The 12,544-nt window shown below is 59.7% G+C and overlaps 1 protein-coding gene across 7 annotated transcripts in view; it reads right to left on the bottom strand.

Moving 5' to 3' along the window:
* Nucleotides 1–1,800: 1,800 nt before the first annotated feature.
* ARNT2 (aryl hydrocarbon receptor nuclear translocator 2) overlaps nucleotides 1,801–12,544 on the bottom strand; it is a 120,949-nt gene continuing 110,205 nt past the window's right edge. For all 7 annotated transcript variants that reach the window (XM_037013550.2, XM_037013552.2, XM_037013555.2 and 4 more), the window contains exons 16-19: nucleotides 11,952–12,090; nucleotides 11,265–11,430; nucleotides 5,461–5,597; nucleotides 1,801–4,156 (exon numbers count right to left, since the gene is read on the bottom strand). In XM_037013550.2, the coding sequence (XP_036869445.1) occupies nucleotides 4,058–4,156; nucleotides 5,461–5,597; nucleotides 11,265–11,430; nucleotides 11,952–12,090 (541 nt within the window). In that variant the 3' untranslated portion in view covers nucleotides 1,801–4,057. The remainder of the gene's footprint in view (nucleotides 4,157–5,460; nucleotides 5,598–11,264; nucleotides 11,431–11,951; nucleotides 12,091–12,544) is intronic.

The raw sequence follows: 12,544 nt of genomic DNA, 5'->3' as shown, positions 1-12,544 counted from the left end.
ATATCTTATTCAACAACACTAATTGGCTATTATTTCTCTTTTTTTCTTCCATAGGAAAGTGGGATCACCTCTTCAAATTCCACAAAAAAACTCTCCTGTGATTATTTCTGTATCAACTTAATTCAGATGTAACTTACACACAATATGAAGTGCCCATCTTAAGTGAACAGTTTGATGAGTCCTGCCATTTGACTACGCCTTTGGGACTGCCCCACAATCAAGATCCAGCACCTTCTTGTCACCTCAGGAAGCTCCCCAGTGCCTCTTACTCACACCCCCTGCTGCAGCCCCAGGGCCACTCATCTTCCCGTCCTTCTCGGTGGAGGTCAATTTTCTGGAGTTTCATATGAATGGAGCCACGGGACACATCTGTGCCTGGCGTCTTCTGCTCCACGTCTGACACCCATCAGTCGCGGCCTGTCTGCACTGCGCTCCCTCTCGTGCTGAGTCGTGGCCCCGCGTGCAGGTGCCATGATGTGCTTACCCACTCACCCGTCGACGGACGTTCAGGCTGTTTCTGGTTCTTGGCTGTGACCTACAAAGCTGTAAGATGTTGCTATTCAAGTCTTTGTGTGGAAGTGTGTTCATTTCTCCTGAGCAAATAAGTACCTGCAGAAAGAAAGGCTAGGTCATGCGGTCAGTGTGTACGCTGTGTAAGGAACTACCTGTCGCGCCCAGTGGCTGCACCGCGCGTCCTGGACGGTGGGGGCGGAAGAGCTCCAGCGCCTCTGCACCCTGGAGGACACCTGCCGTCACGGTTCTGTCTGAATTTTAACCATTGTGATCGGAATGGCTTCTCCCTGTGGCCTGGTTTGTGTTTCTGTGATGACTGGTGACCTCACTGTTTTTGCATGTGCTTATTCACCTCTGCACACATTCTACTTGTCTGTTCCATTGTTTTTTGCTTGTCTTGTACTGAGTTGTTTATTAAGTTGTAAGGGTTCTTTGCATATTTTGGATATCCTTTGTCAGATATATATGATTTGTAGATGTTTTCTCCCAGCCAATGGATTATCTTCTCATTTCATCCATAGCGTCTTCTGCAAAGTTTTGGCAATTTGTATGAAGTCCAATCTATCATTTTATTCTTTTATAGATCATGCTTTTGGTGTAGTATCGAAAAATCTATGCCTGATTCAAGGTCACAAAATTTTCTCCCACGTGGATCATAAATATGTGCAGTTCATTATACGTCATTAATAGCTCAATAAAGCTGTAAAAATCTAGCAATGGTAGGTGTTTGGTAGAAAAGTTTTCCAATGATTTTATTCTTCCCTTTTGCTAGACTCTAAATAGTCCTTGTTCAATGGAGAAAGATTATTATTTGTAAGTATTTACTAGAGGTTTGAGCATAGTAAAATACTAATGATTTGGGGAGAATTTTAAAAAGAATAAGAGTGTTTGAAGAGGACAATATATATTTTGGAGTGAGACCTAAGATCAAATCCTGGCCCGGCCATTTCCTTCCTGTGTTCTTAGGTACATCATTTAACTTGAGTCCCAGTTTCTTAATTATAAACTTGGAATAATGACCCCATAGCACAGGCTTGAAATGATTAATAAAAACAGCCTTTGCAAAGAGCCTCTAGACAGCCTTGCCTAACACACAAGGCCAAGAATTGTTAGTTTCCTTTTCTATCCCACGTAGCTAGACCCCAAAAATGGGCCACTTGTTAGCATGAACTCCTGTTCACCCTTTACTGGCTATGACACAGCCCTTAGGAAGACGTGTGATAGGAGATCCACCCCGAGCCCCGAAGGTCGGTTCCACAAAGTGTTCAATTACCAGGTCGGCCCAGGTTATTCAGTGTTCAGAGCAAAGTCATTTTTATTGTAATGAAATTTTAAAAGGCAGTTACATTAGTCACACATATACACAACCGATTTAGTAACTGTTAGTCATAGGGAACATTCAAGAATTACAAATGAGGCCTTATCCACAGCACAGCTTACAACCATAAGAAGAAAGGTTAAGAGACGTGATCAAGGGCGTACACTGTCTACCGACGCCTGTCTGGGAAGCCTTGTGTTTCTGAAGGACAAGGTGGTTCAGGAAGCAAATCGTCCCAGTCCTGCACAGCCTGGGATGTTCACGTGGCCGCCTCTGCAATCCGTGCCTTGTGGCTGTGACCCCCACCCCGCACATGTGAGAAGTGCCGGCTCCTTGGGGAGGTGCCTCCTTAAGTTGCGTGGAGGAGACGGTGACTGCCAGGCTCACAGCCCTCAGCACACAGGAGAGGGTTTGGTGCAGTGAGGGCAGCCTGGACCCCTGGCTGGTCAGGACACAGCGGCCTAAGGACCAAACTCATTTCCCGGTAAGACGAAGAACATTTCCATCTGCCTTTTACCAGCGAGAGCTGTGGGTAACCGGCGTAGTCCTGCTTACCCGGCGGGCCGTAAGCGTTGGGCAGCAGGCGGGCCCAGGTGGGGGGTGCCCACTGTCTGCTCACTGTCCCCGGAGCTCACCTGCTGGCCCAGTGCTGACGTGGGGGCTGCCTCCTCCCTTGGTGAAGACTGCACAGCAGCAACGGGAAAGTCAGACGTGTCCAGTCTGGGGAACGGTCTGCTGCCCGGCAAGGAAGATGCAAGCTCCCCAGGCCAGTTCCCTCAACTATCAGAATCTCCCCACTATTTGCAACAGGCATTCATGAAACGGCAAAAGGGTTGAATTTAATACAGCGGGAGGCTGGGGAGAATGTGGCTCCATCACTCGCTAAAACCAGAGCTAGAAGCACGGCTGGAACGTGACACACAGGGACGGTGCTCCAGGACCTCCTCAGCCACCGTCACAGTCACTACCCACGCCTGCTTCCGCCTCACCACAGCTGCCCGTGTGTCCTCGCCGCGGCCCAGGCAGCACCCTCTGTGGTGGACAGCCTTCCACCCTTAGCCTGGGGAGAGCCAGTGGACGGCCCGGGCCAGTGAGGCGGGAGGGGCAGGCGGGTCACAGAGCCAAACCCAGGGCCCCTCTCCTTCCCAGTGGAGCGTGGACTCTGTGCCTAGAGCAGGGCACTGGGCGGGGCACGGGCGGAGGCCACACACAGCAGTCCTCATGCCGGCCTCTGGCTGGGCAGGCCTGTGCTGCACGGGAGGGTCCATCGAAACTGGGCTAACGACACGCCCTCGGGCTGTGATTCTTACTCCAGTTTGTCTAGAATTTCTTGGTGAAAGAACCCCTTGGGTGTGGCATCCGGCCAGTCCCCTCTGCTTGCTTACTGGTTCACCCCTCCACAAAGGGCCCAGGGCCCAGCGACCTTCAGCTGTGCCCCTACGGGCACTGGAGGGGACCAGGCCCACCTGTCACCAGGGGAGCCAGGCTGAGGAACACCCCAGGCAGCCAGGAGAGGAGCCTTCGGGCCCTTGGGGGTCCCCTGGGGAGGGCTCCAGGTTTGTCTCTAAGGACTCCTTATATCCGCCAGGGGCTTGGGTGGAAGTGGTGACCTACGAAAGTGAGCAGGTTCCCAGCCGTGACGCTTGGTGACTCTGTTGAGGGCCAGCCAGTCCCCCGATGAGCAGACGCTGGGCTGCGCTTCCTGGGGGGGGGGCTGCCCATCTGGCCTCTCACTACACAGCCTGGCTTCCAGACACTCTGGCCACACATGACACAGGGCACGACAGAACCACTGGGATGGAGCTCAGGTCACACGCACAAAGTCCACACGGCCCACATCGCTGTGGAGGCACAGACATGGGGGGACAGAGGGAGACAGCCTCTGCCCTGCGAGCTTCCTGCTCACCCCCGCAGGCAGCCGGAGCTGGCAGCGCCTGGCTGCATGGCGGGCCATGGGGGCTACGTGGCACCCAGGCTGTCCCTGCACGTTTACGGGCCAACACTGCTACCAGATGATTCACGACCAGGTCTTAAGGGCCCGGGGGGCTCGCCTCCCAAGCAAACACAGACAAAAGACGATAAATGCAGTCGGCCACCCGTGTGCCAGGACTCCTGGCCAGTGACCAAGCAGCTAGGGCTGGGGTGGGGCTGAGGGGCCTGCTGTGGGGCAGGGTGGGGTCGGGGCCAGGGTGGCACTGCGCAGAGGGAGCCTGGCTCTGCCTGCAGCTACTCGGAAAACGGCGGGAACATGCCGAGGTCGGCAAAGTCCTCGATGTTATAGTTGCCGGTCCCCTGGGTGGGATCCCCGGGCATGGGCAGCATGTCCTGCAGGAGGGGACGGAAGAAAGCCACAGGGCAGTCAGCACGCTGTCCCAGGGGCCCGGCCTGCCGCCCCCCCCTCAGGGTCCTGCCTCCGACGGGGCAGCCCAGGATGTGCCTCAGCCCTCTGAGGGCCACTCTGGGACGCTGCCCTCCGGGAAGGCCGCTGCAGTGGGAAGCACAGCCCCAGGACACAACCTCGTCCCTGGAAAGCTGGGCCAGGACCCAGGAGGGATGAGGGGCCAGCTGGCGGGAGGTGCAGCCTGACCCAAGCGAGGAGACCCCTCGGGGGTCAGAACAGGACAGAAACGCACTGTGGGGCGGGCAGGGAGGCTGAGCACGTGGGCACCGAGGGCAGGGCCGAATCCCTGCCTGGGCGCCCCCCACAGCACCAGGTCCTGCGTTCTCTGGGCCTCGGCCCGCCCATCCAGAAAACAGGGGTAGCTACATTTCAGTCCCTTACAGCAAATTTCCCAAAGTGTGATTTGCTGACTTCTCTGCCCATGAGATACTCTGGGAGAAAAGAATTCGGTAGACAAATAAATTTGGGAAACAAGACATACTTTGCCTACCTCCTAAAAATACTCAGTCCTTATTAGTATAATAAAGGCTCTGATAAGTCCTGCAGTCAAAAAAAAAAGACTGAATAACTTTGTTTAATCAGTATTTCACGAACTTACTTGACCAAGCTTTTCAGTAGCATTGTGACCACGAAGAGCCAGGTCAGGGGATTCTGCCTCCCCGCTGCTGTGAGGCCTACGGGTAGGGAAGGCGGAGCCTTGCAGCGGGAGGTGGGGTGGTGGTCGCTGCAGGTTGGGGGTCAGGCTGGGGCCTCGGGATATTTGAAAGGACACTGCCACTCTAGAGGCGCGGAGTGACATCTGGGTCTTGGGCCTCGGTGAAGAATGCTGCCTGCGCTGGTGGGGAGGCGCTGGGGCCGGGGGAGGGGGCGGCCCTCGGGAAGGGGCTTTGGGTCCTGTGAGTCTGGAGCCCCCACAGGTGTTTCCTGTCTCACCCTTGCCCTGCAGCAGGGACCTGGCCCAAGCACTTGGCCGAGGGGGAGCTGGTGGGCTCGAGCCTCCATCCGGGGCCCCCAGTGGGCACTTTTTTGGCCAAAGTGGAGCCAAACAGACCCCAAGGAGGCTGGGCCAGCTGTGCTGCTGGGTCCAGTCTGCCGAGGCACTAGATGGCCCGGGAGTGGCCCAGACAGTGCACAGCCGTGAGGTGCAGGCGTCCTGGGCCGGACTGGGCCTCACCCCGAGTGGCGCTGGGGCGGAGGCGGGGAGGCTGGAGGGGGCGCGGCCGCGTACCTGAAACACCTCGGTCTGCCCCGCCGGCTGGTGCGCGTGCTGCTCACCGCTCTGCTGCCCGTGGTGCTGGCTCTGCCACTGTGACCAGACCTCCGAGGGCCGCCCCTGGAACTGCCCGCCGCTCTGCCCGCTCTCAGCTGGAAGACCCGGCACAGGGACATGGCCTTCAAACGCCGCCCTGGGGGTGAGGCCCGGGGCCACGGGGGCCGCAAGGCGCCCCAGGGCTGGCTGACCGTGCCACCCCTTCCTCACTGCCTGCTGGGGGAAGCCGGGGTCGCCCCAGAGAGCTGCCTGGGCAACAGAGACGGGAGCTCTCTGCAAAATGGTGCCCAGGGTGGCCCGCACCTGCCAGGGACAGGGCACTTTAAGCCTTAGAGCTCTGTGGCCTCCGTGACCTCAAACAGGCTCTGGAGGAGGTGTATCTGGGGACCTGGGCCAGGGCTGAGAGAGCCCTCTAGAAGGGCCTCTGCCTCCCCAGACTGCGCCCCTGTTCCCAGGCTGCCCCTTAAAGGGATCCGGCTGGAGGAGGAGCCTCACCTGGGGTGCCCTGACCTCCACCAGCCTCACTACCCCTCAGGGCCTCATGTGGGCACGGGGTCTACGCACAGAGGCCGGAACCGTGGCCCTTCCTGGCTGGGTCACCTCTGGCAGTCCTGCGCACCAGCTGGTTTGGGGAAACAGCCTTTGGGCACAGTTCAGACAAGGGGGCAGGCCTCATACAACCCAATTTGTAAATTTATAAACATTAATTTGTAAAATTTATTTACAAGTTAAAATGTAAATTTGCCTTGTCGACACTTTACAAAGACTATCCTGGGGGAGAACAAAACAGGAGAATCTTGTCTAAAACATTTTAAGGAGTCAGTCCAAGAGGCCTGGCGTGTCCTAAGGTGCTCAAACCCTCAGGAACGTCTCTTGCAGCAAACCATTCGGTGACATTCGGGAGGCGACAGGCCCCTTGCGAAGCTCTGGGAGGCAGGGGGGCCCCACCCTGCCTTTCTGACAGCCCGGCCAACCACAGGTGACCCCCTCCCGCCCGACGGGCAGGCACCGTGCTCATGTGAGTCGGCTAGAAAACATTCAGGGAGAACCTCAGTCTGTCTGTCTCTCTCACACACACAACATGCTGTCGAGGACATAAAAGGCTTAAATGAACCCCATATGCTCCCTTTAACGCTTCATCCTCACCACCGGTGCCTTCCACATGCTGCCTGGTAACAGTTGGTAAAGAGTCCTACAAGCTCAGGAGAGGATACGATTCCCTGTTTTAGTACAAGAGGGATTTAAATTTCCTGAGCACAGACAATTCTGTTGTTAAAAAAAAAAAATGCACCTGGCATCTGAAATGCCTTTTCCAAACATTCTCTCGTGAGCCCCAAGGGCCAGGAGCTCTTCCGTGGCACTGCGTCCCCTGGCCGGATCTGGGAACCCGTGGCTCTGGAATCTGCCTGGCTGACTACAGCAGAATCAGGCCAACAGCAGCACCAGCTGGAGCCGAGGGGGGCCCTCTTGCTGCTCAGAGGAAGGATGGGGGAGCACAGCCCCTTTGCTGAAGGCCGACCACGAACCGTCCTAACAAATCTGGGAGGCGTGGCTTCAGGCCCACCCCGCCAGGACCTGCTACAATGACCCCCTGCTGGGGTCTTGCCCATCGTGAACCAGCGCCCCCGACCATCCCCCTGTGCTGGGGCCTGAGCCGTCTCCCCGACTCACACGGAAATCCTAACTTCCAGGGCCTCAGAATGGGACTATTTGGAGATGGGCCTTTAAAGAGGCGGTTATGGTAGAATGAGATCACACGGGGGTGGCATCCGACATGGCTGGTGTCCTTCCAGGAAAAGGAGATGTGCACACGGGGACAGGGGGACTGCGTAAGACACAGGAGGAGATGGCCGTCTACACGTCAGGTGGGACGCGTCCGGGGACCCAGCCCTGCTGAGCCACCTGCCCTCCAGAACTGTGAAGGAGTTCTCGGTGTTCAAGTTGGCAAGTCTGGCACGCTCCGGTGTGGCCACCCTGGCAGAGTGCGCTCTCCCAGGCTACGTGCCTGCCCCTCCTTCCCTCGCCCCCAGCGAGGCCGTCCGTCCACCCTCTTACTTCTCGCCCTCTGCAGCCTCCCAACCGCCAGCCATCCTGGCCCAGCCCAGTGCGTGCAGAGCCCTCACTGCTCTCCATCGGGAGTCACCGCTCCTGACCGCTCGCCGACACCGCCTTCCTGTGTTCTGGGAGTACGTGGGCTTCGTTCCAGAACTCCCTGCATTACCCCTTCTCAGGGCCCGACTCTGGCATGTGTTTCTGCCCCTTACCACGCGCACAAGGCGGGGGCTGAGGAAGGCCTTCCCTTTACCAACACGTGAGATGGGGGCCGCCCTTCCTAACCCCATGAGCTGACTGGTGCCCTCCTCCACTTGGCAACTATTTCCCGAGCTCCTGCTCTGGCTGGGCTCCGCATGAGTACCATACAGACGTGGGGACCCGGGCAGTTCCTGCTCAAAGAGCTCACGCGTGGTCAGGAGAGGGAAGCGGGCAGGCAACTCCACGCGGCCACGAGCTGCTCTAACAGGTCAGCAGAGCCAGAATAAGACCCTCAGGAGGGAAACCTAACCTAGTCACAGCAGCGCTTTTCAGAGACCCCCGCCCGGTCCAGTGGGCACTAGCTAGGCGTTAACCAGGTGCTGGGCCTGGTGGCAGAAAGCCATTCCGGACAAAAGGACAAAAGGGTCTGTCCGTGCAAACACCTGCAGCCACGACGGCTTGTTCTGCTCGGGGACCTACAGGTGGCTCCAGATGGACAACGACCACCAGTGTGGCCAGGATGGAGGGAAGGCCAGGCTCAGGCCCACGCTGTGAGGGGGACCGACCTCGAGGGCCGCAGACAAGGGCCGGGGTTCTAGAGCTGGGGTGTGGCTCGCAGGCCTGCACGTGCAGGGAGCGGACGAGATGGGCAGAGAGACGGCTTAGGAGGGGCCTCGGTAATCTTGCAAGGGTGACAGCGGCCTGAACCCCTGGGCCCGCGTGGGGCAGAGGAGTAGAAGCACCTGAGACAGTGTGTGGGAGGCGGGTGGCCTGGGGGAGGCCCCCGGCAGTGATGGTAGGCCTGCCTGGCGGCTGTCACAGTCCGGGCCTCCCTCCCGAATTAGGTCTGGCTTTCTGCGCTTGGAGACCTGTCCACGCGTACAGAAGACCCAGGGCTCCACACGCCTGGGACCACCCTGCCATCCCGCACAGGCCAGCGCAGGAGCCCCACGGCCTCCTCCTTCCTGTCCCGGCCCCGTGTGGCCAGCTTCACTCAGGCCACTGAGTCCCGCTCCCTGGACACCATCTCTCCCTCCTGTCCCCGTGCCACCAGCAGCCCGGGCATCCTGCCTGCGTCCCGTGCCCCAGGCCCCATGTCCTGGTGCGTCTTCCTGAAGCAGTCCCCACTGCTGGGGCACCCCAGCCTTGGTCCTCCAGCTTGTTTCCCACCTGTCCCCCCATTTCCTTTCTCTGGAACCCCGAGTCCCCTTATCCTGGGCACCGGACAACAGCTGGGCTTCCCCTAAATCGCTGCTCCCCGTCACATCTGCTGCCCGTGAACCTTCCCAGCTCTGCGCCCGAGGGCTGTGCTGTGGGGCCCTGCAGGGCCCATGCCCAGTGGGCCTCTCCTCTTGGCCTAGGGCACTGCACCCCCTCGTGCCACGCAGCCCACCACCCTGTGTGCACCTACCCCTGGTCCCAGTACCTCAGGGCAGGGATCAGATCTGCGTAGCCCCGGCTCCCAAGAACAGTGCTCAGAATGAACAAGGCCACAGAAGGCTCTGCTAAGGAAGGAGAAACAGAAGGCAAGGGGGCGGGGAGCCAGGGGCGTGAGCTTTCTGCTCACCTTGAGGCTCCCTGGCCTGTAATTCTCTCGCGGGTCTCACCCGGGCAGAGCCCGAGAGCCGGGCGTGGGGCGGACATTAGCTCCCTGTTTGCATCTGGGGGCACTTGATTCTACTGGTTACAGATACAAGATTTCAGAATTTTTCTGAAGTTTCTGGGAAGGGATGCACCGTGCCCAGGAGTTCACAGCAGAGGAGAGCAGGTGACTGGACTGCCTTGGAAATGGCGCACTATCAGGGGGCAGGGGAAGCCTGCACATCTCCGGGGCTGGCTGTGCGCCAGGCATCCTGCTGGGCATTTTCTGTGTGTTCTTTCACTCCATTTCCTCTCCACTCTGACTCTAGACCTGGGCCCATTATCGGGACAAGGAGACCGAGCCTTAAGCGATGCCAAGCGACCTGCCCGACTCATTTAGTTTACAAATGGCAGAGCCACGTGTGAGCCTAGATCGTACTGTCCCTCCTGCGTCCCATCTCTTTATATCTCAGGGTCTGGCATTTACTCAGTGACCAGACAGATGCGCAGAGCTACAGGCCCCAGGTCGCTGGGGCAGGGGACCAGCCTGCCCACTTTTCCTGTTACAGCCACAGTGGGATGCTTCTTGGCCTTACCAGGGTGAGTGCCAGCTCTCCTCTCGGCCTCTCTGGGCTCCGGTGCTGTGACCCTCCTGGCCTCAAGCAGACCTTGGCTGCTGGGCCTACAGCCTTGTCTGCCTCTCCCGCACCTCCCCCGCCTCAGCCTCGGTGCAGTGGGCTGTTCTGGGCCGGACCCGAGGCCCATCCCCTTTCCCAGGGCTTGGCACAGGGCCAGGTGCGCAGGAAGAGTGGGTGGACGCGTTGGTGCCAGAAGGGGGCCCTTTGCTTCCAGAGGACGGAAGGCGAGCAGCCCAGGCATGGAAACTGCAGGGGGGTGGCACCCTCCGGGGAATCAGAAGCCTCCCAGGGGGCTTCCGGGTTGCACACCTGGCTGACCCAAGAGAACCTTCCCAGGGTTTCTCTGTCCTGAGCCAGGGCCTGTGCTGGCTGCCACACTGAAGTGTCATCCAATACATGGTAAGGGTGTTCAAAGGCCAGACGGGGAGGGGTGGGGCAGGCCAGGCTGAGGGCAGGAGAGCTGCTCTGGCTGGTGGGGTTGGGGAGAGGAGGGGAACAGCCGGCAGCTGCAGGGCATGGCCAGGGGCAGGCAGGTTCCTGCAGAGGACAGCTTCAAGGGAAGCTCTGAACTTGCCAAATGGAAATGCAGATGTTTGGCTCAGCCTCAGGCTTGCCCGAGAATGGTCGGCTCTGCAGAGAAATGCCATGCAAGCCACGTGGCTGGCAGCCACTGGGCCACAGCCTGCGAGAAGACAGGCTCAGCTGGGGGTTCTCATTGGCGCCATGGGGCGTTAGCCTTCTGATGTGAAGCGGACCGGGCCTGGAGCTCTGCAGAGGGGCCCATTCACTACCCACAGAAAATGCCCAGGCAGGGGGCTCCTGGGAGGCGCCCCAGACGGAGCAGTTAGGGCCCGAGCTTTGCTTAACAAGGTTGGGAAACCTGTTGCCACATGGGGCAGGACCCCTCTCGGGACTGAAGAGAGAGAACTTCACAGTGTCTGTTATCTCCACAGCTGGTCACCCCTTAGCTATTCTCCAGCTCTTGGACACAGGCCCACAGGCGTTTTGGCTGGAGGTCCTTCCTAAGGGCCAGAAGGGGTTAGAAGAGCATAAGACGACACAGGAGCCCGGGAATAGAGTCCCAGGGCCTGGAGAACAGCAGTTCTTCCTCAGAGCCAAGGGCTAAGCAAGCAGCCTCTTCAGAGCACCCCTGCCTTTCAGAGCCAGGGAGCAGAGTAGGTACACGGAGGCCCTTCCCCAGGATTGTGGGAAGTGGGGGCCCAGCCCCCACACTCGGGCTGTTCAGAAGCCACGTGTGCCAGCCCCCCGGTTCCCTCACTCCCCACCTACCGAACCCTGGAGTCCTGTTGGCCAGCCCGGAGTAGGCGTTCCCGCTGGGCGACGAGGTGGCTGGGCTGGAGAGCGGGCTGTAGGAAGAGGGGTCGGCCGGGTAGCTGTGGCTCGTCCCGATCCCGAAGGGTGAGGACTGAGTCTTGCTGGACTGAGAGGGGATTTGCTGCAATCAGGACAGAGAAAGGGCAGCGTCACCAGCCGGTCTGCACACCGCCTCCCGCCCCCACCCCCTTGCCGCCTGTAGGGTCAGCACCCAGGAGCAGGGCCCACTTGGGGCTGCCGGTGACTCCCACAGGCCTCCTGCCCGGCTGGGCACAGGCCTGACTCAGGCCAATGTGCACAACCCGACTGCAGGATGTGGACCTGGACACTGGGGGCAGGTCTGCCTGAAGTTACACCCAGAGATCTGGGGCCTCCAGCTTCTGGGAACAGGGGCCCAGGCACCATGAATACCAAGGACTGCCCGGCCCAATGGACGCCACCCTCATGGCGACCACCAGGGGCTGGGTGTGTGCCCTCTGCACTCCTGGGCAGGGGCGAAAAGGTCCAGAGTGGTGAGGGGCTCACCCCACCCCCTTTCCGCAGGCCAGGACGGTGCAGCGAAGAGGCTGCGGAAACCAGGCCCAGCGGGGGGCCCAGCTCCCAGGGCCCTCGGGCGCCAGAGACAGCACACCTCACCCCTACCTGTCCCGGAAAGGGCGGCCGACCGCCCGTCCATGCCACTTGGCTCTGGTTCAGCTGCCGGGAGATCTGGGACATGTTCTGGCCCGACGAGGAGGAGGACGGGATGTCGTTCACTCCGGGCACATGAACCACCGAGGTGCTGGGGGACAGGGCACATTTGTCCTGGGAGCGGCCTCACCCACGGTGCTGACCCCGGGCCACCTCCACGCGGCCCCTGGACGGGAGGGCCCTGGGGCACCCCAGCCCACCTGCCCTTCCTCCCTCCCTCCCTCCAGGGCTGTCCTCAGCAGCCACTACCGGCCCAGGGGATGCCGCAAACAAAGCGTCTCAGGAGGAGGCCGGGGGGCTGTGAACACACCCCTCCACGCCCCGGCACCCTCTGCCCCTCTGGGCACCCGCAGGACTCAGGAGCTGGAAGGAGCCGCCGCCCTCAGCTTGCGTTCTCAACAGAGAAGAGCCGGGCGGTGCAGCCCACCGGCTGGAACTCGGCCTGCCACCCAGACCTTCGCTGCCCTGTAGTGAGCCTCCCGTGGGCTCAGCCGCTCTGCGACACGGGCTCTGCGCGGCACAGGACGCCCTCCCCTGTCCTCCCC

Source organism: Manis javanica, chromosome 18, assembly GCF_040802235.1.
Source record: "Manis javanica isolate MJ-LG chromosome 18, MJ_LKY, whole genome shotgun sequence".
NCBI lineage: Eukaryota > Metazoa > Chordata > Mammalia > Pholidota > Manidae > Manis > Manis javanica.
The sequence above is the reverse complement of the archived record's forward strand: the minus strand, read 5'-3'. Positions and strand labels throughout refer to the sequence as shown.